This window comes from Caretta caretta, chromosome 20 (genome assembly GCF_965140235.1).
Source record: "Caretta caretta isolate rCarCar2 chromosome 20, rCarCar1.hap1, whole genome shotgun sequence".
NCBI classification, from domain to species: domain Eukaryota; kingdom Metazoa; phylum Chordata; order Testudines; family Cheloniidae; genus Caretta; species Caretta caretta.
The window spans coordinates 1578846-1605474 of NC_134225.1; the positions used below are offsets into that span (position 1 = coordinate 1578846).

Consider the following 26629-nt stretch of genomic DNA (forward strand, 5'->3'; position numbering starts at 1 on the left):
GCCCCGAGGGCTGGGGCGGGGAGCTCCTTGGCGTGGGGTCTGAGGGCCAGTTTGGGGCTCCAGCCAACGGAGGGGAGGGGTCCGGGGCCTGGCACTCCCGGGGAAATACAAGGAAAGGGAGGAGCTAGACCAGGTGATGGGGGTGACTGGGATTAGGTCTGGGACATCTGGGTTCTATTTCCAATGACAGGAAGGGAGAGGGGTCTCCATGGGTTAGAGCAGGGGGGTCTGGGAGGCAGGACTCCTGGGTTCTTTCCCTGGCTCGGGGTGAGGAGCACGGTCTAGTGGGTTGGAGTAGGGGGGCCGGGAGGCAGGACTCCTGGGTTCCATTCCCAGCAGTGGGTGGGGAACGTTGCCTACTGGGGCAGAGCGGGAATCAGTCAGGACTCCTGGGTCCCACACTCATTCCCCGGCGCATGGCACCTCCTGGCTGCCCTGGGCAGTGAGGTCCCAGCCGGCTGCTCAGACCTGTGTCAGGGAGATAATGACAGGGCCCGCGGGAGGTGGAGGAGCTGGTTTTAAATAAAGTGCAAATTGGACACATTAGTTGTGCGGTTTGTTTTCTTTCCAGCTGGGGGATCCTTCCCCCATGGGCAGCATGAGTAAGAGGTGGTGGCTGTCCCAGCATGGGGGGCGGGGGGGCTTTTTGCCATCATCCCCCCCCTTCCCCTGGGTGACTCACCTGCTGGAGTCCCAGCAGCTCCCTAGGTGCCCCATGAGGTCAGAGCCCTCAGCCACAGCCCAAACCAAAGGTTGGCAAGGGGGGGCCCTTCACTCATTCATTGCCCCCCCCCTTGCCCACGGGGACCCAGTGAGGCTGCCAAGGGCCATGCCTCCCCCAGCACTGATATACCCCACCCAGGATTCATGCATCTGGAGGGATGGCGGGGGGGGGCAGGACTCCTGGTTGCTATTATGGGGGGGGGAGTGGGGTCTAGTGGGGGTATGAGCGTGGGGGGCTGGGAGCCAGGACTCCTGGGTTCTCTCCCAGCCCCTGGCCTCCACAGACCCATGTTATTCAACACAGCTTTGCTGCGGGGGCAGGCCGGCGGCTGCGACGGGGGTGGGGAGAAGCTCCCCCAAACAAAGAGCCCCGGGACCGAGCCATGCCCCGGAGCCCCCGCCCCGTGTGCCAGGGGGCTGGGAGCTGCGCCCGCGGGCCGGCTGCGGGGGAAACCTGGGTGCGTCGCGCCCTCTAGTGGCGGTTCCGGGAGCGGCCACCTCCAGGCGCCTCCCAATTGTTTGGGGATGGGCGCGGGGGGGAGGGTCTCTTCTACCCTCCCTGCGCTCGGTTGTGAACCCTGGTGCCGGGGACGGGAATTCTCACCCCGCCCGCCCCCCACCAGGGAGTCAGCAACCCAGTGTTGAGACTCGCCTGTTTCTTGAAGGCCTTTCATCTCCAAGGAGCCCAAAGCCTCTTTCCCCAGCAATGGCTCCGCCCAGCGCGGAAATGCAGCCACCTCTGGGGTGGGGCGCAGCAGCTGTTTGGAGGCACAGGGAATCCCACACCCAGCAATGGAATGCAGCCACCTCTGGGGCAGAGCCCTGCAGCTGTTTGTCAGCAAAGCTGCACAGGCGTCCAGGCGCGGGCAGCTGCAAGTAGCGAGGGGTTGGTCAGGGTATAAACTCACAGACACGGCAACAAGGCCGGAGCAGAGGCCCCCCCCAGGGGTTTATTTCTCCGTGGAACATTTTACAGCAGGCTTAATTCACACAGAAGAGTCTGGGGTACAGACCCAGAATCCTCCATTAACTGCCCCCCGGCAGGGCTGTATCCAGGGCAGGGTGAGCAGGGCAGCTGCCTAGGGTGCAAAGGCACGGGGGGGGGGGGGAATGGGGTGTAAAAATGGTGAAAAAACCCGATGGGAGTGTGTGCAAATATGCTTGCTCACCACAGGCGCTAAAATGCCTTGTTACAGCTCTGCCAGGAACGGTGCCAGGCCGGCACTGACTACACAGATGGCGTGAGAGGGAGCCTGGCCTGGGGGGCCTAGCTGGGTCTAACCCGGTGCGTCCCTTCCAGTCGGCTCCCTGCACCCCTCTGGGCTCCCAGCCCCACCCCTGGTGATGAGCCCTTCTGGGGGTCAGCCTTGTTCTCCCAAAACTAAGGGGTATTTGAGTTGCCCGGCTCAGCCATACCCCACTAAGCCACACCCTGTCAGGACACGCCCCTCATGGACACGCCCTGCCAGGCCCCGCCCCTCCTAAATATGTGAGAAGGAGAGAGGAGGGCAGGGGCAAGGGGAAAAAAGCGCAGGGTGCATGAGTGGGGCAGGGCCCCTCCATCGCCCTCACCCCCTTCTGGGCCCTGCTGCCCCGGCCCCGCTCAACTCCAACCCCCCTGGCTCCCCAGCCTCAGGGCTGGGTCCCGCCCTGGCCCCCGGGGGCCCCCCCTGGCCGGCCGGGAGGACAGTGGGGTCGGAGACGCTGCTCTCCAGGCTGCTGCTGCTGTAGGCCAGGGCGTCGTGGCGTGGGCGCCCCCTCCAGGCCACGGGGCTGCGCGGGGCCGGGCCCTCGGGCTCCTCGTCCGTGTCCGAGTCGGGCGCCGTGTGCCGGCGGATGCGGGACACGGCCTCGCGCAGGTCGCGGGTGCAGAGCGCCGGGCGCTTGGCGCAGGGCCGGGCTCGGGGATGCAGGGCCTGCGGCTCGCGGCGACTGGCACCGTCCCCGGGAGCCTCCCTGCCCCAACCCGGCCCTGGCTGCACTGGTGGATTGGTGCCATCCCCAGGGGTCTCCCTGCTGCACGGGACCCCCGGCGGCTCTTCGGGGGAAGCAGCCGGGCTGGGCAGCCCATGCACTCTGGGGACCTCCACCAGCGGCTCCGGGCTGCCAGGAAGGGCTGCTCCTGCCTGCTGGCCCCAGCGCCCAGGGGTCTCTTGCTGGGCACAGGCCCCTTGCTGCTCCACCAGGCCCAGCTCGGCCGTGGGGAGCCCCAAGATCCGAGCCGCCCTCTCCCCCAGGGAGCCGTCACCGGGGGAAGGGGAAGGGGGTGGGGGCCCTGCCGCCCACTCGGAGGCCCCAAGGTGGGGTCGGCTGGCCAAGAGCAGCCTCTGGCATGGCGAGGCCGGGTCCCGGGGCGGGGGGGACCCCAGGAGCTGCACCTGCTTCCGCCGGGGGGGCGGGATGTACTCGGCACGGATCACCACGCAGGTGGCATCGATCACAAAGACGCCCCCATGGCAGCTTCGGCCTTCAGCTGTGGGGGACTGGCCAGGTGCCTTCCCCGTGGGGCGGGGAGAGGGGGGTGCCCTGCGTTCTGGCCGGCCCCTCTGCTCCCAGCCCTCCCGCTGCCCACTCCTGGCGCTGCCCATGGAGCTGGGCGCATAGCCAAAGCCCCAGCCGGAGGGGAGTCGCTGCCAGCCCAGGGCAGAGCTGGGCCCCGCTGCATCCCAGCCCCCGGAGCCATGGGCCCTGCCAGCCTCTCCGGATGCCCGGGGCAGCGTGTGGCTGCCACCCTCTGGGCTGGACAGCGGGCGGAAGAGGGAGTCGGCCGAGCCACCCCGGGCCGTGGGTCGCACCGAGCCCTCCAGCCCCGGGCAGAAGAGCCCTGACCCAGCGCGGCGCCCCAGGGAGCCCGACCCCGCATGGTAGCTCCAGCCACCCAGGACCTCCTGGGGGAGCCTGGCCAGCCGCGACCGGGGGCGGCCTGAACAGGGGGTGGGCTCCGGGCTGCCCCCGGCGGGCCCCTTCCCATGGGGTGCTGCCCGGCCCCGCTTGGCGGCCGGCGGCTTGGGGGCGGCGCGGGGCCGCTTGGTGGGGAGGGTGCGGTGGGGTGCGTCGTAGGCGGGGGGCGAGACATAGGGCGGGGGCCGCGGCTCATTCGGCTTGCGGCTGCCCTGCCCCACCCGGAGCCGCCTCAGCATGTGGGTCTCATAGCTGGGGGGCCCGGCTGGGGGTGGCCCTCTGGCGCTCCCTGCCAGCCGCCTCCTGCCCAGGACGCTGTCCGCTGCCCCCTGCCCCCTCCTCTCTGGGGGGGCTGCCCAGCCCAGGCCCCTCCTGCCCTCCGAGCCGCCCCTCGGCTTCCTCTCGTTGGGGGCGTCCCAGTCCCTTGGCGCCCCCTTCCCCAGCCGGGGGTCGCCGCTGGAGGGCAGGTGCTGCAGAGGAATCGTCTTGCTCCACGTGGGGTCCTGGTGCGCACGGGCCCCCGGGTGCCAGGCCGGCCACAGCTCAGCCGCGAAGCGCTTCTCCAGACACCTGCAAGGCAGAGACCCACTCAGGGCCCAGCCTGGCGGGAGGGGGCCCGGCCAGCCCACCCACTGCTAGGCCACTTGCGGGGGGTGGGGCTCAGAGACTGTGGGGGTGGGGAGGGTCCCACTAACTGGGGAGGGGTGCACACCAGGGTGGAACATGGGGCGACCCTGCTCCTAGCACTACCCCTCCCACCCTGGCAGACACCCCCTGGCTTTCCTGGCCCCGTGGAGAGGGCAGCAGTGCCCTGGGTGCCCACACATGGGGTGGGGGACAGGCAGGGGTTGCAAGGGGTTTGCCGTGTGCAGGAAGCGGGGGTGACTGATGGGAATCGGGGAGCCTGGGCCAGCAGTGCAGGGGCAGGGGGGCCCTGTTGGGCTGATGCCAGGGAAAGGGGAGATGCGTCCCAGTGCTGACCCACAGCCCCCTTCTAGCCCAGCCCTGGGCTCCCCGCGTCACACAGCTCTGCCGGTGCCCCTCACGCCTGACCTGCAGCCCCCTGCTCAGGCAAGCGAGCCTAGGGAAAAGCTTTGCAAAGCGATGCCCTCCGCCCCCCGGGAGGAATGATCTAGTGAGACAGGCCCTGACTCACGCGTACTCCCCCGAGATGCTCCGGTAGATCCAGGGGGTGCCGGAGCCCCGTGCGGGCCAGTGCCCTGGGTCCATGGCGCTGCCGTGGCTGCAACAAGAGACCGTGTTAATCTCAACCACCAGCAGGTCTGTCCGCTCGCAGATCTGCAGGTGCCCAGTGCCCGGTGCCCCCCAAGGCCCATGGCCCCCCAGCACTGGGCAGCCCAGCATGGTCCCAGGGGACTTGCTTGTCCGGGCGTGGCGAGCCGGGAGAGCCCACGAGGGAGCGCTACGCGGAGAGGGAGGGATGGGGGCTGCCTGCGCCCACGGGCTGCTTGCGAGCTAGGGAGCTCTGCGCCAGGGCTGTGTCGGCAACATGCACCGGGAGCAGCTCTTTGTGCGGGCGGGTGAGTACCAGCCTGCCAGCAGCCGGAACAGAGCGTGCACACGGGGAGACACACACATACACACACACCCCCCCCGAGTGCTTGGACCGTGCACGCCCTGAAACACACGCAGCTCTCCAGCCGGGCCTGCAGCCTGGCCCCTGCCAGCATACCTGGCATGGCCCCTCTCCCGGTGCCCTGCAGACACCCCACTCCCCCCAGCCCCCACTGGCGCCTGGCTGGCCCCTGGGCGATGGCAGGACCTGCAGCTGAACCCCATGAATGCTGCCCGCTCCCCGACTGCTCTGCGGGACACCACGTGGTCATGGGGGGCGGGGGGCTTGTTGCTGGGGGACACCCCCTTCCCAAGTGATGCCCCAGATCCTGGGCTGCCCCCACGTACCTGCTGATGGGCACCTCCTGCAAGCCCAGCTGGGCGGAGCTCAGCTCAGCCTGGGGCCTGTGTGTGGGGGGGGTAATTGCTGGGGATCCCTCCACCCAGCAGTGCTGGGGCCTCAGCAAGGCGATGGGCGCGTGGTACCTGCCCCCCACGACTGAAAGGGCCTCCCAGCTGCTATCCCCCCCACCAAAGCTCTGCTGGTGTCACGACAGCCCCCCCAGCCCTGCCGGGGGAGGGGGCAGCGCCGAGCAAAGCTGCTTAGTGGTTAGAGCCAGGACGCCTGGGTTCTGTCCCCAGCTCTGGGAGGGGCGTGTGGGGCTGGGCGCCGGGATGCCTCGCCCGGCCAGGGCCATGGTGCCTCAGCCCTGAGCCTGCCACACGGGACATGGAGGAATGAACCCACTGAAGGGGGGGGGGGGGGATCAGGGCTCAGCTACCTCAGGCTTTACACAGGGACCCCCCCTTCCCCCCGAGAGATGCCGCAATCACAAAAATTACATGGTTTGGCACAACGTGCTGCAGCCCACGCCGGCTCCGAGCGAAACCTAGCAACCAGGCGCCGGCATGGCAACGGGCCCCGGCACGGGTGGCACCAGCTCTGCCGAGAGGGGCTGGGGGGCTCTGCCGAGGCGATATCGGGGGCCCCAATGAGTCGGGCTGGGGGCTTGTCCCTCTGGGTAGAGCAGCAGGTGGGGGGCTCTGCTCTGCTCTGTCCGGGGTGTTCACTGGGGACAAGGGTCCCTGCTCAGTACTGCTGACGGGAACCCAGGAGATCGGGACGGGGTCATGGCCCCCTTAGACTCAGGGCTCCCACCCGGGCCAGAGCAGGATCCGGCCCCCAGGGCAGGAAGGTACCAGGCCGCGCCCAGTGCGGGAGACAAGCCTGGGCGGACGCACCCTGTGCCCACCTCTCAGCCCTGCCCCAGCAGCGCCCCCCATGACCTGGCTGCCTGTTTCCGTCGCTCGCTGGGCTCTGGGCTGGGCTGGATCGGCACCTTCGCCCCCTCCGAGCCGCGGCCCTCGGACACCGACCCCGGCTGGATTGCAGGGCCCTGGAGCCGGGACGGCAGCACTGACTGGAGCAGGCGGCTCCAGGGCCGTGTTATTCCTCAGCCCCCCCGGGCCCTCGCAGCCTCCCACCCGGCAGGGAATGTGCCTTGCTCAGCACCGCCCGGGGGGCGCCAGGGCTGGCGAAGCCTCGCCATGCAGGGGAGCTGGGGCACTGAGATGGGCGAGGACTGGGGGGGGGGGATGAAAGTCCCCCACCATGTCACTTGCCTCGAGACCCCCGTTCCCAAGAGGCCTGTTGATGACACTGCTGGGCTTGGAGCTCACTGAAGCCTGTCGACCCCACACCAGCCCCAGCCACTGGTGGGTCACAACCCCCCCCCCCCCGGCACCTGTCACCCCCTCCCCGCCTTCCCTGCAGCCTGCACCTGGCACCCCCAGGCCTCCCATCCTGCAGCCTGCACCTGACACCCCCCAGCCCCCTCCCACCCTGCACCCCCCAGTTCCCCTGCTGCTGATCCTGATCCTCCCCAAGACAAGTGGCTGCTAGTTAAGTTCATGGGAGCTAGTTTAAGCTCCCAGCCTTGCCCATGTCCCCACTCTCCCCCCGGCCCCAGGTCAGAGGTGGCTGCAGGCCAAGTCTTGGGACCGTGGTGGGGGCTGTTTAGGGGGGTGGGGCAAGGCCCAGGAGGTGGAGGGTGTCCATGATGTGACAAAGTGGGACTGTTCTTAATGTTTCCTCTGAGTAGTGTGGGGGTGCCTCAGTTTCCCCTAGGCAGTTCTTAAGTATCTTGGGGGTGGGGTAAGGATGTATGATCATTGCAGAGCCCTAGAGAGCAGGTGTGTGCAGGGCTCTGGACACAGAGAATGGCCGACACCCTGTTTCCTGGCCACTGATGGCCTGGGCCCTTCCCCCCTGCAAGGTGAGAGCTAAAGGGTTGGAGAACAAAGGAATCAGGTGACCTCCTGGCCCGGGACAGCAGCTGGGCTACCCAGCCTGTGCTAGCAAGGCCCTGGGGCCACGCGCAGAGCCAGGCTGGGGTCCCGGGCACTGAGGAGGCTCCTGTGAACAGAGGAACCCAGGAGTCCTGACTCCAAGAGCCATGCACTTACCTCTGGCTCAGGCTCAGAACCCAGGCGTCCTGGTGCCCAGCTCTGACCACTAGCCCATGCTCCCTTCCTCCTTACCCCTCCCCCAGCTGGCCCCTCCCTGCAGACACCCCCAGACCGGCTGCTGTCCTGGGCTGCCTGGCCACCCCTCCCGGCCCAGCGGCTCCCCAGCCCGTCTCTGAGCCAGGGGAACCAGGGAGCTACCAGAGGCTGGCGCCTGGAGGAGGGGTCCTACAGCCCCCCCTCGCCCCCGGCTCTTTCCAGCCCTTTTAGAAAACCCATGGGTGGAACAAACAGGGATTTACGGCTGGACAACGACGCAGGCTCAGCGGATTCCCGGCCACCCCGCCCCAGGGATGGTCACACTGTGGGGCGGGCAGGGAAGCAACCCCCCCTGCACGACCCGTTGAGCTGAAAGCACCCAGTGACCCACTGGGTCGGGGGGTGGGGGGGACCAGCAGGCCCTACTCTTTGCTCCAGCTAGGCTAGTTCCCAGGGATCCCCGCAAGGGACCAGGGCCCAAGCAGCGCTGGGCAGCGACTCAGGTTCGAATCCCCGTGCTGGGGCGGGGGAGGGTAGGAGGGAGACGCCCCAGCACCGAACATGCCCCCTATGGCCGCTGTTTCTGGCCCCAGTGAGGCTCTTACAGGGCCCAGCTCAGGAGCTGGCAGAGCCCAGGCCCCAGGCGAGTGTGCGCAGTGCTGCCCCCTGCTGGCAACCCACAGGGCTGGGGTAGCGGGATTGACGGGGTGGGGAGCCCAGGGCTGGGGTAGTAGGGGGCTGCGGGTCGGGAGTGAGGGGCACGGGCAGAGCTGGAGGGGAGCCCTGGCTGGGCTAGCAGGGGCTGCGGGTCGGGAGTGAGGGGCACTGGCAGGGCTGGGGGGGGGGTGTCACGGAGTCCCTGGGCGATGCTCTGGAACTGCTCCCCATGAAGTCAGTCAGGACTCTGGGGTAGTCGCCTTTCTGTGAGCAGCCTGTCTTCAGGACACACAGCTCACACAGCTTCCACCTTCCTGGGTCTGACCTCAGAGCATTCAGCATCCTCTGCCTCTCCGTGCGCTTTCCCCCAGCGAGTCCGCTCAGGCGGGGCTCCTGGGGAAGCCAGAGGGTCCTGCACCCCAACTTTGCAGTCAGACGTGACTCTCAGCCAGCCAGTAAAACAGAAGGTTTATTAGACAACAGGAACATGGTCTTGTGACGAAGTGGGACTGTTCTTAATGTTTCCTCTGAATAGTGTGGGGGTGCCTCAGTTTCCCCTAGGCAGTTCTTAAGTATCTAGGGGGTGGGGTAAGGGTGTATGATCATTGCAGAGCCCTAGAGGGCAGGTGTGTGCAGGAGTCTGGACACAGAGAATGGCCGACACCCTGTTTCCTGGCAACTGATGGCCTGGGCCCTTCCCCCCTGCAAGGTGAGAGCTAAAGGGTTGGAGAACAAAGGAATCAGGTGACCACCTGGCCCGGGAAAGGAACAAAGCCCAGAGGAGGAGGGGCTGGAGGGGTTTTCAGTTTGGGGCTGGCTGGGACATGGAGTGAAGTGCAGACGTGGTTGTCTGGCTCACTGCCCCCCAGAATGGACCCAGCTGAGGGGTCCCGTTCTCTGCACCTGCAAGCTCTGTTTTAGACCATGTTCCTGTCGTCTAATAAACCTTCTGTTTTACTGGCTGGCTGAGAGTCACGTCTGACTGCGGAGTTGGGGTGCAGGACCCTCTGGCTTCCCCAGGAGCCCCGCCTGAGCGGACTCGCTGGGGGAAGCGCACGGAGGGGCAGAGGATGCTGAATGCTCCGAGGTCAGACCCAGGAAGGTGGAAGCTGTGTGAGCTGCGTGTCCTGAAGACAGGCTGATCACAGAAAGGCGACTACCCCAGAGTCCTGACTGGCTTCATGGGGAGCAGTTCCAGAGCATCGCCCAGGGACTCCGTGACAACTGGTGGCAGCGGTGGGATGTACTGCACCCCGTGGATGGCGCTTCCTGCAGTAAGTGACTGGGGAGCAGTAACACGAAGGGGGATTGCCGAGGACCAGGCCTGCTGAAGGCTCAGAAAGGAGCGGTTTCGGGGGGCGGTTAACCCCTGGGAGTGTGTGACCAGCGAGAAGGACTGTGCAGTAATGGGGTCCCCCTGGGGACTGCAGTGAGCAGTCTTAGGGGTGGAGGAGTCTGCAGCTCGACCCTGGCAAAGAGGTGGTGACCTCGAGAAGGGCTGGCACACGAGGGGTTCTCCCTGGAAACCGTGGGGAGCTGAGAACACACGGGCCTGTGAGTCCACAACAACTTGGGAGGAGCGGAGTGATGGCCTGTCACCATCTCCTTAAGAAGGACATTGTAACCCTGTGCAGAAAGAGAGGGTTGAGCGTTGGAAAGTTCACCAAAGCAGAGTTAATCGTGCAGCTGGAGGAGGATGACCGCTCTAAGGAACAGATTCCTGACCCCAACTGGGGCTATAGCAGGATCTGGGAGCAGCTGGAGTGGGAGCCAGGCATCGCCAAGACTCCTGTCCCCGACCAGACGAGGGTCTTCACGATCGGGTTCCCCATTGGGGGATCGAGACGGACGGGATTGGAGCTGAGTCCGAGAGAGCAAGAGGACCGTGGGAGACAGCGAGAGCCCGAGAAAGAGCTGCAGAAGCAGCAGCAGCATGAACTGGCGGTGGTGGGGCGGAGAGGCCTAGGGGACCTCCCAGGGGTGAGTGGGGATAGATCCCGGGGGGCCAGTTCCGCAGGGAACCTCGAGACTAAATTGCTGCCCCTGGTTAAGGAGGGGGGGGTGTGTGGATGCCCACCTCACTGCCTTTGAGCAGGCTGGCGATTTGAACCAAGGGGACCCTGCGGAAAAGCCCCGGTGTCTAGCTCCCTTGCTGGGTCCCAAGGCCATAGACTCCGTCAGCCAGATGGTTGGGGATGTGGACAGGCTCCCACTCCTGACCCCAACCTATATGTCTGTGTGGAGTTTCCTGGGGCCAGGCCCCTCGGACCTCCAGTGGGAGCAGAAGGTGATGGTCAATGGGGAGACATTCTTGGGGTGGCCAAGGGGCATGGGCTGCATGGACCTTCCCACATGCGGCCTGCGAGTGCTATCGACCACCCCTGACCTAAGGAAGGGCGTGAAACCGGAAGGGCCTGGTGTAACTCCTACCAAGGAACGGGAGAGATGCTGGGGCATCCATGGGAACATTGGTGGCTTCGAACTTCCCCAGGTCACCGGCTAAAGTGACCCCGCTCAGTTCGATCTCGAAGGGGGGAGAGATGTGACGAAGTGGGACTGTTCTTAATGTTTCCTCTGAATAGTGTGGGGGTGCCTCAGTTTCCCCTAGGCAGTTCTTAAGTATCTAGGGGGTGGGGTAAGGGTGTATGATCATTGCAGAGCCCTAGAGGGCAGGTGTGTGCAGGAGTCTGGACACAGAGAATGGCCGACACCCTGTTTCCTGGCAACTGATGGCCTGGGCCCTTCCCCCCTGCAAGGTGAGAGCTAAAGGGTTGGAGAACAAAGGAATCAGGTGACCACCTGGCCCGGGAAAGGAACAAAGCCCAGAGGAGGAGGGGGTTTTCAGTTTGGGGCTGGCTGGGACATGGAGTGAAGTGCAGACGTGGTTGTCTGGCTCACTGCCCCCCAGAATGGACCCAGCTGAGGGGTCCCGTTCTCTGCACCTGCAAGCTCTGTTTTAGACCATGTTCCTGTCGTCTAATAAACCTTCTGTTTTACTGGCTGGCTGAGAGTCACGTCTGACTGCGGAGTTGGGGTGCAGGACCCTCTGGCTTCCCCAGGAGCCCCGCCTGAGCGGACTCGCTGGGGGAAGCGCACGGAGGGGCAGAGGATGCTGAATGCTCCGAGGTCAGACCCAGGAAGGTGGAAGCTGTGTGAGCTGCGTGTCCTGAAGACAGGCTGCTCACAGAAAGGCGACTACCCCAGAGTCCTGACTGGCTTCATGGGGAGCAGTTCCAGAGCATCGCCCAGGGACTCCGTGACAGGTCTAAAACAGAGCTTGCAGGTGCAGAGAACGGGACCCCTCTGCTGGGTCCATTCTGGGGGGCAGTGAGCCAGACAACCAGGTCTGCACTTCACTCCATGTCCCAGCCAGCCCCAAACTGAAAACCCCTCCAGCCCCTCCTCCTCTGGGCTTTGTTCCTTTCCCGGGCCAGGTGGTCACCTGATTCCTTTGTTCTCCAACCCTTCAGCTCTCACCTTGCAGGGGGGGAAGGGCCCAGGCCATCAGTTGCCAGGAAACAGGGTGTCGGCCATTCTCTGTGTCCAGATCCCTGCACACACCTGCCCTCTAGGGCTCTGCAATGATCATACACCCTTACCCCACCACCTAGATACTTAAGAACTGCATAGGGGAAACTGAGGCACCCCCACACTATTCAGAGGAAACATTAAGAACAGGCCCACTTCGTCACATCTCTCCCCCCTTCGAGATCGAACTGAGCGGGGTCACTTTACCCGGTGACCTGGGGAAGTTTGAAGCCACCAATGTTCCCATGGATGCCCCAGCATCTCTCCCGTTCCTTGGTAGGAGTTACACCAGGCCCTTCCAGTTTCACGCCCTCCCTTAGGTCGGGGGTGGTCGATAGCACTAGCAGGCTGCATGTGGGAAGGTTTCTGCAGCCCATGCCCTTTGGCCACCCCAAAACCCCAGGGGGTCAAACTGGGATTGGGTTTTCTCCCAGAGCTCCAGTCTGGAGGGCTGCAATTCGGGCTCTCTTGGTTAAGGGCCCCCATCTTGACCTGGGCCACATACTGTTCACTTACAGAACTAGCATGGAGACATCCCTTTCCCAACAACCTTGTCTCCCCAACAAGCTGGCCAAACACAGCCACTTGGTTATAGGACGGTATACCTTTCTTAATAGCTTTCACTCCATCTGAGACCTTCTCAAAGCTCTCCACACTGGATCTTTCAACAGGAAAGTCAGTGGATCCATTCACAACAGAAAATTTCTGGCTGTTAGGAACTTAAACTTTCTTGATTAAATCACTTTCACACCCTTCAGTGGCAGTAAACTGCTTGCAAAGACTCCATGAGGATTCCTTTCCCGAGGGCTTTTCTATGCAACAATTCACCCCCTCCCAGAAATTCTGCTCTTACCCTCTTTACCTAGGGCTTGCTCTAGGGGAACACTTTCCTGAGCAACTACAGACTCTTTCTGGGTCTCCCTTACATCCAGAATCACCTCTGGCCCATCAGGCGGATTCCTACACAATCCCCTTTCATGCAAACTTACAGACTTCCTAGATAAAAGGTTAGAAGCATTCTCCTTCCCTTTGCCACACACAAGTTCAGGAATCTTTTCCTTCTTGCTACAGGTTTCCACACCCTCAGTAGGTTCCACAATCACACACCTTCCTGCTCTCCTTGTGCCCTGGCTAGGATCTCACCCTGATTAGACAGAGTTGCTACACCCTTTCCAACAACACACTAGCAACAGGCAAAATACAAGCACCAGAATTGTCTGGTCTCGGGGATTTTACATAGACCCTAACTGGATGCGACCTAGTTACAGGGCCATTCTCCCGAGCAGACAGAAACTTAGGACCCTTCCCTTCCTGGGCTTTAGCTGAATCCAGAACCAGCTCTGAGACAACTGCATGACCCTCAACCATCACAGGCTGAAAGGCCCCTTCTGTCTGCTCCACAGACCAAGAAGAGCCGGACACACTTTCTCCTTTACCAGACACACAGGTTGGGATCTCATTCCCTTTGTCCCAGCACACAAGGCTGGTCACAGACAACTGCTTGGAGATCAGGGTAGCTCCCTCCATAGGCAAGTCAATACCCCTGACAGAGAGACCCATTTCCTTCACTGTCCCAATTCTCCACCCAGCTAACAGGTAAGGTCCAGGGACTCTCATCTTCCACTCTCCTCGCCTTCCCACCCTGCTGACTGGACACAGCCATCAGCTCACAAGGCTGCCTAGGCTCATCCAAACTTCCCTTACCAAGCACCTTGCCACTCCCCACAGATCCCCTGCCCTGCCTGTGTCTCCCCCCACTCAGCTGGGGTCTCAGCTCCCACTGTGCTCAGCACTGCCCTTGCTGTCCCAGTGGGGGCAGGCCACTGCTTTCCTCACTGCATCAGAGCCAGCGAGAGTCCCCAGTCTGGTGTGCAAGGGGGCAGGGAGCATCTCTCTGTCCCACCGAGTCCCAGGGGTCTGGTTACAGGCAGGCAGGTAGCCTGAGCCTGGCGGCTCCTCCCTGCTGCCAGCCAGGTCATCTGCATTTTCACTGACCATTTCCCTCTCCACCGATTGGTTCCCTGGATTCAAATTCAAACCCTCGGCAGTTACAGGAGCAGGGCCTGGATCCTGTCCCAAAGAGACACAGTCACCCCACAACAGGGTCTTGCAGCTGGTGTCCTGGGGCACCCCAACGGCCAGCCAGCCCCACCCCTCCTGGGTCTGCACAGGGATCTGGGCCATAGGCAGGGCGAGGGGCTTCGTCCCTGGGACCCTCACCCAGCTCACACAGGCCCTCAGCCTCTGAGGCTGCACCACCCAGGGTCTGACACCAGTTCTCTCTGTCCCAGGATCTCGCCACCCCAGGAATGTCTCCCCATTGACCATCCCCTTCCGCTCCCACTGGGGGTCCGAGGGGCCTGGCCCCAGGAAACTCCACACAGACATATAGGTTGGGGTCAGGAGTGGGAGCCTGTCCACCTCCCCACCCATCTGGCTGACGGAGTCTACAGCCTTGGGACCCAGCAAGGGAGCTAGACACCGGGGCTTTTCCGCAGGGTCCCCCTGGTTCAGATCTCCAGCCTGCTCAAAGGCAGTGAGGTGGGCATCCACACCCCCCCCCTTAACTAGGGGCAGCAATTTAGTCTCGAGGTTCCCTGCGGAACTGGCCCCCCGGGATCTATCCCCACTCACCCCGGGGAGGTCCCCTCGGCCTCTCCGCCCCACCACCGCCAGTTCATCCTGCTGCTGCTTCTGCAGCTCTTTCTCGGGCTCTCGCTGTCTCCCACGGTCCTCTTGCTCTCTCAGACTCCGCTCCAATCCCGTCCGTCTCGATCCCCCGATGGGGAACCCGATCGTGAAGACCCCCGTCTGGTCGGGGACAGGAGTCTTGGCGATGCCTGGCTCCCGCTTCAGCTGCTCCCAGATCCTGCTATAGCCCCAGTTGGGGTCAGGAATCTGTTCCTTAGAGCGGTCATCCTCCTCCAGCTGCACGATTAACTCTGCTTTGGTGAACTTTCCAACGCTCAACCCTCTCTTTCTGCACAGGGTTACAATGTCCTTCTTAAGGAGACGGTGACAGGCCATCACTCCGCTCCTCCCAAGTTGTTGTGGACTCACAGGCCCGTGTGCTCTCAGCTCCCCACGGTTTCCAGGGAGAACCCCTAGTGTGCCAGCCCTTCTCGAGGTCACCACCTCTTTGCCAGGGTCAAGCTGCAGACTCCTCCGCCCCTTGGACTGCTCGCTGCAGTCCCCAGGGGAACCCTGTTACTGCACAATCCTTCTCGCTGGTCACACACTCCCAGGGGTTAACCGCCCCCCGAAACCGCTCCTCTCTGAGCCTTCAGCAGGCCTGGTCCTCGGCAATCCCCCTTCGTGTTACTGCTCCCCAGTCACTTACTGCAGGAAGCACCATCCACGGGGTGCAGTACATCCCACCGCTGCCACCAGTTGTCACGGAGTCCCTGGGCGATGCTCTGGAACTGCTCCCCATGAAGTCAGTCAGGACTCTGGGGTAGTCGCCTTTCTGTGAGCAGCCTGTCTTCAGGACACACAGCTTCCACCTTCCTGGGTCTGACCTCAGAGCATTCAGCATCCTCTGCCTCTCCGTGCGCTTTCCCCCAGCGAGTCCGCTCAGGCGGGGCTCCTGGGGAAGCCAGAGGGTCCTGCACCCCAACTTTGCAGTCAGACGTGACTCTCAGCCAGCCAGTAAAACAGAAGGTTTATTAGACGACAGGAACATGGTCTAAAACAGAGCTTGCAGGTGCAGAGAACGGGACCCCTCTGCTGGGTCCATTCTGGGGGGCAGTGAGCCAGACAACCAGGTCTGCACTTCACTCCATGTCCCAGCCAGCCCCAAACTGAAAACCCCTCCAGCCCCTCCTCCTCTGGGCTTTGTTCCTTTCCCGGGCCAGGTGGTCACCTGATTCCTTTGTTCTCCAACCCTTCAGCTCTCACCTTGCAGGGGGGGAAGGGCCCAGGCCATCAGTTGCCAGGAAACAGGGTGTCGGCCATTCTCTGTGTCCAGATCCCTGCACACACCTGCCCTCTAGGGCTCTGCAATGATCATACACCCTTACCCCACCACCTAGATACTTAAGAACTGCATAGGGGAAACTGAGGCACCCCCACACTATTCAGAGGAAACATTAAGAACAGGCCCACTTCGTCACAGGGGGAGCCCTGGCTGGGCTAGCAGGGGCTGCGGGTCAGGGGTGAGGGGCAATGGGAGGGCTAGGAGCCCTGGCTGGGCTAGCAGGGGCTGTGGGTTGGGATTCTGTTCTGCTCCCTACAGGTTCTCATCCCACTCATGGCATCCTGGTACCGAGGCACCTTTCAGCCGGGCACTGGGCGACTTGGCAAACATCTGGTCTGCGTGGCTGGATCTCGTGCCCTGCCCAGTGGGAGGGGGTGCCTGCGTGCACCCCCTGGGGTTGCTTTGTTTATAGGCACAGAGAGTGGGATTGGATGGGCCCTCCCGAGGCATCTAGTCCAGGCCCTTGTGCTGAGGTAGGGCCCAGGACCCCCAGCCCAGCCCTGACGGGCATGTCCCACCTAGCCTGAAAACCCTCCAGAGCCAGGGATTCCACCCCCCTTGGACCTCGTATCGACCTGGCAGCCCAGTGCTGGTCCTGCCTCTCACTTGATTCCCATCAGCCCCAAGGGATCTGCAGAGTTCGCAGGGCCCCCGGCTCTCCCTCGCCCCAGACTCCCGGGGCCCAGCGTGAACCATTCCTCCCAGGCTGGGGGTTCGAACCCTTGACTTGTTCCTGCTGCTCTGCTCCGGCCTGTCTCGCGCTGACCCTCCGCAGCGATGACCCAGCACCGAGCAGCAGGACAACGCCCGCCCGTGCCTGCCGTATGCTGCTCCCCCTAACTCCCCAGAACGATACTCCCCTTTTCCCAGCTCCACCACCTTGTTGGCTCATGGGGTTTGTGGTTCACGCTGAGCCCGGCTCCTTTCCGGGCATGGGACCCTGGCGCCAGTTTGCCCGTGTGCAGCTGCACTTTCGATTTTTCCTTCCCCAGGGACGTACTTTGCACTTGTCTTCACTGAATTTCATGGTGTGGAAGGTCATTTTGGATTCAAATCCTGCCCTCTGAAATGCTTGCAACCCTGCCCAGCTTGGGGCCAGCGGCAGATGTTCTAAGCATCCTCTGCCCCATCACCCACGTCATTAATGAAAACACTGACGAGCAGCAGCCCCAGGAGCGAGCCCCGTGGGACCCTGTGAGAGACGCCCTCAAGTTTCACAGCAGCCCCTTGCTAACGACGCAGAGTCTGATCCATCAACCACTTACGCAGCCACCTAAGAGTAGCGTCATCTAGACGCACGGCCGGGTTTTTATTACAGACTTATAATAACCGAGCAGTGATGGGTGCAGATACTGTGGGGGCGGGGTCCCAGGCACAAGTCCCTGGGAGTCTCCTCACCCCCACATCCCAACGGCCACCAGCCCAGACTCCGACTAAAGACGAGTTCCCACCCTGGGCCAGCGAGAGGACGAGCGAGCGAGGCCCCTGCCCCAGGCCAGGGCTCCAGCAACAGGATATAAAAACAGTGCTCAGTAAAAACAGAGTTTGGACTTTCTTAAGGGAAGGGGGGAAATCACTGGGGTATGGGGGGAGGGTAGTTTCAGATGCCCAGGGGCAAGGCCGTGCGGCGTTGCAGGGCAGGAGCTGGTTGAGATCTGACCCCCGGGGGGAGAGGGGGATGAAATAAGGAAACTGTTCCAGCCCCTGGGGGGGAGGGGCGCAGAAATGGGAACAGGTCCAGCACCGTGGGGCAGCTGATCACACAGGGCTTCCCTGGCCATTTCAGGAGGGGCTGGCAGCACCAGTGCAGGGTGCCCAGCTAGGATCTCCCCGGCCAAGTGATGCCCAACACATGGTGTTGATGCACGGGTAGGGCCTGGGGGCTCAGCCCTGCTCCACTCCCTGTGGACGGAGCAGCCCAGCCTGCCTGGGAGAACTGGGTGGGTTTATTGCTGGCTTTTGGCTGGCGTGCAGCCCCCCCTTCCCGCCTGCTTGGGGGGCTGCGGCTCGGGAGGCGCGATGCTGGTGGAGCAGGGCAGGGCCAGCGGGTGATGGGTGGCCAGGGGGGCCTGGCATCCATGGGCCCTGTCCCTCAGAGCCCCACCGCAGCGACAGTCTCAGAACAGGCAGCGGGGTGCCCCCCTCAGGGCTGCGGCCCGCCCGGGAGCACCAGTGCCTGCAGGATGTCAGAGAGGGAGACGATGCCCTTCACCACTTCGTTCTCATCCACCACCACCAGCCTGTGGACCTGCGGCAGACAGACAGACAGACCACGGTCAGCCAGGGGCCCTGCAGCCCAGGGGAGCTCGGAGCCCCCAGCACAGACACTGGAAACGGGGGGAGGCGGAGCCGTGGGCAGGGTGGGGTGGGATTGGCTAGGACAGGGGGGCTAATGCCAGTGCCCAGGGGGGCCAGGCTGACTGGGAGGGAAGAGTTGTCCCCACCCCTGGTCTCCCATCCAAGTCCCTGGGTTGGGCTGTGTCCCTCCCCAGGGGTCTACAGGAAGGGTCACGTAGGGCATGGGGGGGGCCATGGTAAGCTCCGGAGGGGCACGGGGGCTAGGAGGGGCCCCGGGGTAGGAAGGGCCGCACAGGGGGAGATTACCTCGGCCTCCACCAGGCGGTTGATGATGGTCTCCAGGGTCTCGTGTTTGTAGCACGTGAGCACCCCCTCGAAGTACTGCGAGCGATGCTGCAGGGCCTGCGTCACCGTCACGTCCAGGTTGTTGTACATCTTCTCGGCCGCCAGGTTCTGGGGACGGGGGGCGAACGGGGGAGCTGCACTCGCTGGCCCCAGAGCAAACCCTGCCTGCGGCTCTCACTCTGCCCCACAGCAATCTGCCCCCCCGTGGGGGCTAAACTCGGCCATGCCCGGCAGCGACAGCCACCCACGGGCAACAACTCAGGGGGTGTCTGTGCGTGACACCCATCTGCCAAGTGGGGGGAGCACCAAGTCCCACCAGCCAATACAGGCACCCCCCATCCCACCAGCCCCACGCCCAATCCCACCCGCTGGCGTAGGTACACCCCGCACCCCAAGCTCTGCATTGGGGATGGTACTTACAATGACGTCAAACTTGGAGTAAATGTCCACGACCCGACCTGAGACAGAGGAGGGGAGGGGCTGGTGAGACGGGGACAGGGCTTGGCCCCCTCCCTCCCCGCAGCTGGCTGACGCTGAGGTTCCAGCCCTGCAGGGCCCTCTGGGGGCCTGGCCTCGTCGTGGGAGCTCAGAACTGGCGAGATACGGGGCCAGGGGAGGACGGGGGGGCTGGTATTGGTTCCATCCAGGGGGGTGACGGACAATGCAGGGGTCAATACCCGTGTTTTACCTCCCCCATGCTGCCTGGCAGCTTCCGGGACCCGGGGGATTCTCAGGGGTCCCAGACTGCGCTCCATGAACTTGAGGGTCCATCAATTCGCTTCCTGACAGGGCTACAGAGGGGCTGGCAGGAGAGGGACAGCCAAGCGTGGGAGAGGGATGCAGGGAGCGCGGGAAATAGGCGGCCCCCGGCCCAGCGGGGTGTCTGGGTAAGCTGGGGACATGTATGGAGCTTAGCTGGGAGCCCTGGTTTGCAGCCACGGCTTGGGATTGGCGATTTTCTATCCAGTGCACTGCCCCGGGGTGGGGGTGGGGGGTCCGGCTCTGCATGGGGGGGGTCTCAGCTTGGCATGGCCCCCCGGGGGAGGGGAGCTCGCAGGCAGTCCAGTCCAGACCAGTGTGCCGAGGAATGAGCCGCCTCCGGAGTGGGGGGCCAGCAGGGGGGAGATACAGAGACCGCGGGCTCAAGGGGGCAGCTGGCCCTGAGCTGGGACACGCCATGTTCTCCCCCCGCCCCTCCTCACCTGACTCGTCCACCACGGGCAGGGCAGAGACACGGCGCTGCACGAAGATGCCCAGGGCCACGTACAGCGGCGTGTTGGCGCGCACCAGGGCGATGTTGGCATAGGTGCCGATCTTCAGCTGCTCCAGGGTTTTGCCCATGAATTCCGGCCTTGGGACCTCCGCTATCTACAGGGAATACGGGAGCGGGGGAGTCATGTGCCACCAGCCTGGCCTGTTGGGGGTCCGGGGGAGCCCCTGCAGCCAGAGGAGAGTGGAGCGAACCACCTTCTCAGCCCGATGGCAGGGGCTGGGCGGCGTGACCACGGTCTGAGCAGGGGACACGCAGCTGTTCCTTGGCGCCAGGTGGGGGCATCCGGCTGGCGTCCACGTGGCAGCCTGGGCGAGGCGTGTTCCCGCCGGGGGCCAGCTGGACGGGGCAGGCACCTGAGCCAGGGCAACAACTGAGCAGGGGACACCGCCCCCGCCCCGAGTCCCTGCAGGGGGCAGCGGGCAGAGCGTCGGCAAGGGCCTGGGTGGGCAGGACTTACGAAGAGCTTGAGGAACTTGAGGATGCGTTTGTGCGTGAGGATGTAGAGCGTATTCCCGGAGTCCGGGTCGACGACGGGCAGCCGGTGGATCTTGTTCCGGATCAGCGAGGAGACGGCGTCGAAGAGGCTGCGAGGCAGAAGGGGGCAGGGTAGACAGGTGCCCTGAGTATGGGTAGAGCCCCCCGGACTCCTGAGTTCTCCACCCAGCGAGCACAGGGAAGGCCAGTGGCTAGTGCAGGGCTCCTGGGCTTGCTCAGCCAGCAGTGGATGGCAGCCGGTAGCCCCAGAGCCTGTGACCATCGTATGGGGACCAGCCCTCCATGGGGTCTTAGGCCAGGCCTGGGCTGTCAGGCGCTAGGGCAATGCACATAAATAATCCCCCACCACCCCCTTTCCCAGAGGGCACGGGGAGCCCTCAGCCCCCCAGCGGGGCCAGCAGCCAAGGTCTTACCTGGCACTGGGGGAGATGCAGACCAGTGGCTTGAAGGAGTCTTGCAGATAGACCTCTGTGGGGGAGAGGAGACGCGCTCAGTGAGACACTGAGCGGGGGCCGCAGCGCAGGTGGGGTCCCAGCCAAGGGCGGGGGGGCACGTGGGGAGGAGCCATGAGAGGTGGGGCAGGTACGTGGGCCTGAGGCAGCTTTCAGCTCTGGTTGGAAACAGACCAGCTCTGTCCTTGGCACAGGGGGTTCTGCAGCGCCCAGGGGATCCCAGCCCCCCACCCATGGCACAGTACCCCTCAGCTCCCCCTTCGGTTCTCCCCCCCCGGCACCACTGCACCTCCCCTACACAGTGCTCCCCTCCTTCTCCTTCATCCTCACCCCCGAAACACCCCGCCCCCCCTTACCTCGCCACGTTTCGATTTTATGCTCCTCCAGCTCGTAGATTTGAACCTAGACGCAGGGGGGAGGGGAGTTAGCCTTAGTCATCTCAGCCGTCGGCCCGAGCGCGGCTTGGGGACTGTGTCCGGGGCGGGGGGCGCAGTCCCCAGCGCTAACAGCCCCGCCCAGGAACGAGGGGCGTGACCCTGTTGCTGGTGGGGCCGTTGCTGGGGGCTTGGTTATAACCCTCAGTCCCACAGGAACAAAGCTGGCAGGGGCAGGGGCCGGGGCCCGTGCCCGCACAGCCCCACAGAGCTGGGGCGGGTACCCATCCCTGGCACCAGGGCAGGAGGGGCCCATCCTTACCATGGCCGACTTGTAGTAGCGATGGAGGATGTTGATGAAGTCAGTGATGGTCAGCATCCCTGGAGGGAAGAGAGCAAGTGAGTGGGGCAAGAAGCCTCCGGGCAGCCCGGTCCCCAGGGCCCTTCTGGCCCCCAGAGCACCCCCACCCCGAGCTGCAGCCCAGACTTACCCACAAAGCTTTGCTTCTTGCTGTCCCAGAGCGGGGCAGCCCGCACGCCATTGGTGACCAGCGCGAAGAAGGCTTTCTTCACCTGCAGCCCAACACAGACGCACGTCAGACTGGGGGGGATGGGTGGGCAGTGCCTGTCACAGTTCCCGGGAGGTGGGAGAGGGCTGGAGGGGGCTCCTGCGGGGGTCAGAGGCAGGATGGCCTGTCAGAGGTTGTGGGGCAACCTGTTCAGCCAGGGGGCTGGAGCAGCCAGCACTGGGGGCCGAGCCCAGGGAAGCTTGTCTCAGGGCCTCCTACCCCCCGGGGTGAGCCCACCTGTGCCACGGGGGACCCACCTGGGGTGTGGGCACACATGTAGCCACCGCCAGTCTTCCCACCGTCTAGGGTGCGCACCCAGCGCCCCGCCCTGCCCGCTGCCCCCGCAGAGCACCCACCTGCAGGGAGGTGTCGAAGACGACCAGCTTGGAGCTGGTGGGGATCAGGTCGTAGCAGCGATGGGACCTCATGAAGCAGGAGTACACCCCGCTGCCAGGCTCCGCGTCTGCGGGAAGAAGGCGCAGTTAGGGGGCTGGGGGAGGGGACCGGCAGTGAGACTGGGCAGGAAGTGGGCATGCTGTGCTCCCGGAGCGGTGCTGACCTGGGAATGTGGCAGGGGGGTTTCACTGGGGAGGGGAGACCTGACAGCCTGTCACCTGAGCCAGGAGGGGGAGGTAACACCTCTGCCCCGGAAACTGGACAAAGGCCAGAGGAGAGAGCCTGTTGGGGGGCGGGGTGGGGGGGTTGGTTGGTTGGTTTCAGTTTGGTGCTGGAAAGCAGGGAACCCCAAGGCTGGGGTCTAAGCTCCCTGTCCCCCAGAAGGACTTGACTGAGGGGTCCTGGTGTCATGGAGTGTGGGGGAGTCCAGGCCCTGCACCCCTCTTCCTGGGATTCACTGAAACTCTCAGCCAGCCAGTAAAACAGAAGGTTTATTGGACAACAGGAACAAAGTCCAAAACAGAGCTTGTGGGTACCACCAGGACCCCTCAGTCAAGTTCTTCTGGGGAGCAGGGAGCTTAGACCCCAGGCTTGGGGTTCCTTGCGTTCCTCCACCCAGCCCCAAACTAAAACTAACACCCCCTCCCCCCCCCCCAGCAGGCTCCCTCCTGCAGCCGCTGTCCACATTCCCTGGCAGAGGTGTCACCTCCCCCTCCCGGCTCAGGTTACAGGCTCTCAGGTCTCTCATCCCCAGTGAAACCCCCCTGCCACATTCCCAGGGCAACACTCCCCCGCCCAGGGTCACATCTGGTTGTACCCGCAACCTCTCTTTTAGACTGTGTTCCTATTGTCCAATAAACCTCCCATTTTACTGGCTGGCAGAGAGTCACGGTGAATCCCAGGAAGAGGGGTGCAGGGCCCGGACTCCCCCACCCGCCGTGACAGAAGAGCTGTCAGTGCAGAGGGGACAGTCTGGGGGGTCAAAGGGGTCCTGCTCCGAGGAGCAGCTCTTGCTCCCAGTCTGGGAGCATGCCCCCCTCCCCTGCCTAGCCCAGGCTGCCCCAGCCTGCCTGAGTACCCGCTCCCCCTGTGTGCAGGGGGATGGGCCCAACGGGAGACAGTCCTGCAGAGAGAGACAGACCCGCCCCAGGAGCTGGGAGGACAGGCTGAAAACCCAGGGGAAGAGGAGCCTGGGGGGCTGAGAACGGTTTCAGGGCTGGCAGAGGAGGGTGATAGATCATTCTCCATCCCCAGAGGACGGACAAACCCCTGCCAGGTCTAGCTGGTCTAGCGAACACAGCGCAGGGGACTGGGCCAGACACGCCCGTCTGGTCTGAGCCCCCGTATGGCCGGATGCCCCTTGCCCTGACCCAGCCCTCACCTTCGGGTGCCAAGGGGCACTTCTCGGCAATGCTCTCAGGAACTGGGCCCTGCAGACAGACAGAAATCAGAGACTCCCCAGCGACCCACAGTGCTGTGCCCCCCACCCTGAGATGAGACCCTCCCCTAGAGCAGGGCAGAGCAGCTGCTGGGAAGAGGAGAAGCAACGGGGGACAATGGAAATAAGATGGGTCGCACTCCTGTCCCATAACACGGACTCATTGCTTTGGGAAAGGAACATGGCAGCCCTGCTGCTGCAGGCAGCCCGCCCCCCGCCCCCCCCACCACACAGGGGGCACCCCCCCCACGCAGCACTGCTCCTGCAGCACCTTAAAAAACCTCTTTAACAAATCATTTTTAAAGTGCCCCCCGCCCCACACACAGCTGCACTGTGCCCCTCTCTCTGCACTGTGCCCAGGGCTACCCGCCCCGTTCAGGGCACGGCGTGCACGAGGCATGGCAGCGGGTTTCCTTCCCCTACCCATTCCCAGGGGAAATCCCACTCCATCCAGCCAGTGCCCCTTTAACCTCCTGCCGGCCCAAGCAGCGATTCCTGGGCCCAGCTGAGTAGGGAAGTGACTTGCCCACGCAGCGAGGCAGAGCCGAGTGAGAAAAGAACCCAGGAGTCCCAGCTCCCAGCCTCTGCTCTAACCTGCTCTTTCCCTTGGGCAAATCCTTTGCTCCCGGAGCTGAGCAGTGCTGGGTTTCAAGGTGGGTGAGCTGGGGGGTGGCTGGGGCCATAATGCCCGTCAGGCTGCAAGGTGCCTGAGCCAGGGAGCTGCCGGGAGGAAGTGAAAGCCAAGCCTCACTTTTCACTTTCCTTTTCAGAGAGGGAACCTGGCTCCGGCCCAGGGCTGGCCGGGCTCTCGAGGAAGCGGCCGCTACAAGGGAGTGACCTCTTCTCCTTCATGTCAACTGATCTCAGGGTGCTTTGCAAACTGCACCCAGGAACCGCTTCTCATGCCTCCGACAGGCAGCCACCTCTGCGGCAGAGCCCGGCCACCGCTTACCGCGTGCAGCAACGTGGCCCCAGGGCTCGGGACAGGGAGGGAGAATCCTGCCCCCAATTCAGAAAGAGAAGGGACGCTGGAGGGGGCAGAAGGCCCCAGGTGGGATGCGCCCAGCACACAAGCCTAGCACCTTGACAGCCCCCGGTGGCCACGCCCTGGCAGCGATGCCTCATCAGATGAACCATCACTGCGGAGGGAGCCCAAGAGCCGGCTGGCCAAGGCCTGGGGCCAGTCCCGGATCCAGCCACATCTCAGCACGCAGACCACGGAGGCTTTAGGCACATGGACATTTCTCCAGCAGGAACCAGACTGAGTCCCCCAGCTCAACCCACCACGGCCACTGCCACGCGGAGAGGACTGAGACCAGGCTTGGCACCCCAACCACAATCTCGCTAAACCCCCTAGGGACGATTGCCTGGCTGGGGATCAGCCATCAGTTCAGGCCGGCCGCAGACTCCCTGACAGCCCCAATCCGAGGGCTCTGTCCCTTAAACCGGGCCCTACACCAGCCTGCCTGAAACACGGACAGCACTGGCCCGTGGGCACTGCCCCAGCACCCAGATTCAGCAACACGCCCCCGGCCACTCTGCTGCAGGGGCGCGTGGCCTCGGGGCGCATGGGGGAGCCTTGCCTGGCCAGTTACAAGGTGCTCCCCCAGCACGTCCCAGGGCACAGGACTGCCCCATGCAGCCAGGTCCATGCCTGGAGCCAAGCAGCGGGGCTGGGATGTGCACTAAGGAACGGGAAGCAAATCCCACTCGGCCCTCTGGCCTCCAACCTCCTCGGGTTGCCCTGGGCGGGTATTTTAACCCCTAGGGCGCGCACACAGTGGGTGGGCAGGGACCGCAGCCCGGCCGAGCCCTGAACGCTATTTCCAGGCCAGGAGCCCCCCAGAGCCTGCCAGACCCCCTCCCCGGGCTGCAGGCATGCATCAGTGTCTCAGCCGGGGCACCGAGGGAGCTGGCCGGGGACACACCGGAGTACCCAGCCCGGGGCTCAGCACAGCAAAGGCCCAGGAGGAGGAAATGAGGGATCTGGGCGCAGGCGGGGCTGGGCACGGAGCTCACAACCCCGGAGCACGGGGCGCCCTCCGGAAGAGCAGCTCCCGGCCTGCGCACAGCCCCACGGCGCCACTGGCTTCACTGGCCCGGCCGCCCAGAGGAATCCGTGCCCGGCCGTGGGTCGGGCCCGTAGCCCCAGAGGGGGCCCCCCAGCCCCTTGGCGGGGCCACGCACCGGCCGGGGACGCAGGCAGGCAGGGCTGGAGGCGGGCGAGAGTTCCCAGGACAGACACAAGAAAAGGGCTTTGGGCTCACGGCTCAGGCGCCAGGGAGAGGAGGCGGCAAGGCCAGGCCAGCGGGGCACAGACGAGGCCCTCAGGGGACCGGGCCCCTGGCTCGCCCGGGGGCTGCCGAGGCGGGAAGTGCCGTAGCCCCAGGGCCCCTGCGCCAGGTGGTGCCACTCGCCCCGGGGCCCGCGGACCTTTCGCTCTCGGGCCGGGCGGGGGGGCCCGGGCCGGGCGGGGGGGGCCCGGGCGGGGGGGGCTGGGCCGGGCGGGGGGGGCTGGGCCGGGCGGGGGGGGCTGGGCTCAGGCCAGGCAGGACGCGGGGCCCTTGGGGGCCGGGCAGGGACTCAGAACGGGGGGGGGTCACCGGGGGCCCGGGTCTGCCCCCCCAGGGGCCGCGGGGGGGGGCACGTGCTGGGGGGTCTCTGCTCCGGGGCCCCTCCCAGGATAGGGGACCCCGCAGCCCCCCCCCACTGCAGGGGGACTCCAAGGGGGGTGACGCAACCCCCGGGGGGGCCATTCTCGGGGGGCCCGATCCGGGTGCCGGGACGGGGCCCGATCCGGGGGGCTCCCCCACGCGGACCGACCGGGGCCCCCCCGCCCCGGGGCCGGCCGGGCTCTTACCGCCTCCATGGCCGCGGCTCGTCTCGCTCCCGCCGAGCACCCGGGGGCAGCAGCGGGCGGGGCCGGGGCCGGGGGCCGCTTCACTTCCGCCCGGATCTACTTCAGCCGCTTCCGCCAGCAGAGGTCATGTGACCGGAAGGAGACGCGGGAAGAAACCGGCAGATAAAATGACCCCTGAACCCAGTGACCTTTGACCCCCACGGAGCCGGGACCTCCCTGCTCTTAATTATAAGGGGGCGGGGGCCCAGAGTAGGCCCTGGGGGC

At 64.5% G+C, this 26629-nt stretch overlaps 2 protein-coding genes and 1 long non-coding RNA gene across 8 annotated transcripts; 1 reads left to right on the top strand and 2 right to left on the bottom strand.

Annotated features, from left to right (window-relative positions):
- Positions 1-1646: 1646 nt before the first annotated feature.
- On the bottom strand, positions 1647-16864 carry DDN (dendrin). 5 transcript variants are annotated; one of them, XM_075121426.1, is made up of 3 exons: positions 14524-16864; positions 4781-4867; positions 1647-4194 (listed from the first exon to the last, which is right to left on the bottom strand). In XM_075121426.1, the coding sequence occupies exons 1-3, from the start codon at positions 14568-14570 to the stop codon at positions 2292-2294; spliced, it is 2037 nt and encodes a 678-aa protein (XP_074977527.1). In that variant the 5' UTR covers positions 14571-16864; the 3' UTR covers positions 1647-2291. The 5 variants fall into 5 exon arrangements, with proteins under 5 accessions (XP_074977527.1, XP_048687501.2, XP_048687502.2 ...); XM_048831544.2 differs by lacking the exon at positions 14524-16864 and adding an exon at positions 6487-6894; XM_048831545.2 differs by lacking the exon at positions 14524-16864 and adding an exon at positions 6453-6894.
- On the top strand, positions 5075-17404 carry LOC142069614 (uncharacterized). Its single transcript, XR_012665541.1, has 2 exons — positions 5075-5165; positions 16858-17404. It is a non-coding gene; the product is annotated as an uncharacterized LOC142069614 (long non-coding RNA).
- On the bottom strand, positions 17140-26453 carry PRKAG1 (protein kinase AMP-activated non-catalytic subunit gamma 1). 2 transcript variants are annotated; one of them, XM_048831589.2, is made up of 12 exons: positions 26366-26453; positions 23449-23497; positions 22028-22134; positions 21594-21675; positions 21425-21483; positions 21085-21130; positions 20690-20744; positions 20239-20365; positions 19711-19876; positions 18929-18966; positions 18470-18616; positions 17140-18113 (listed from the first exon to the last, which is right to left on the bottom strand). In XM_048831589.2, exons 1-12 carry the CDS (start codon positions 26372-26374, stop codon positions 18009-18011), a joined length of 990 nt encoding a protein of 329 aa, XP_048687546.2. In that variant the 5' UTR covers positions 26375-26453; the 3' UTR covers positions 17140-18008. The 2 variants fall into 2 exon arrangements, with proteins under 2 accessions (XP_048687546.2, XP_048687547.2); XM_048831590.2 differs by lacking the exon at positions 23449-23497 and having other exon boundaries at positions 26366-26447.
- Positions 26454-26629: the final 176 nt, after the last annotated feature.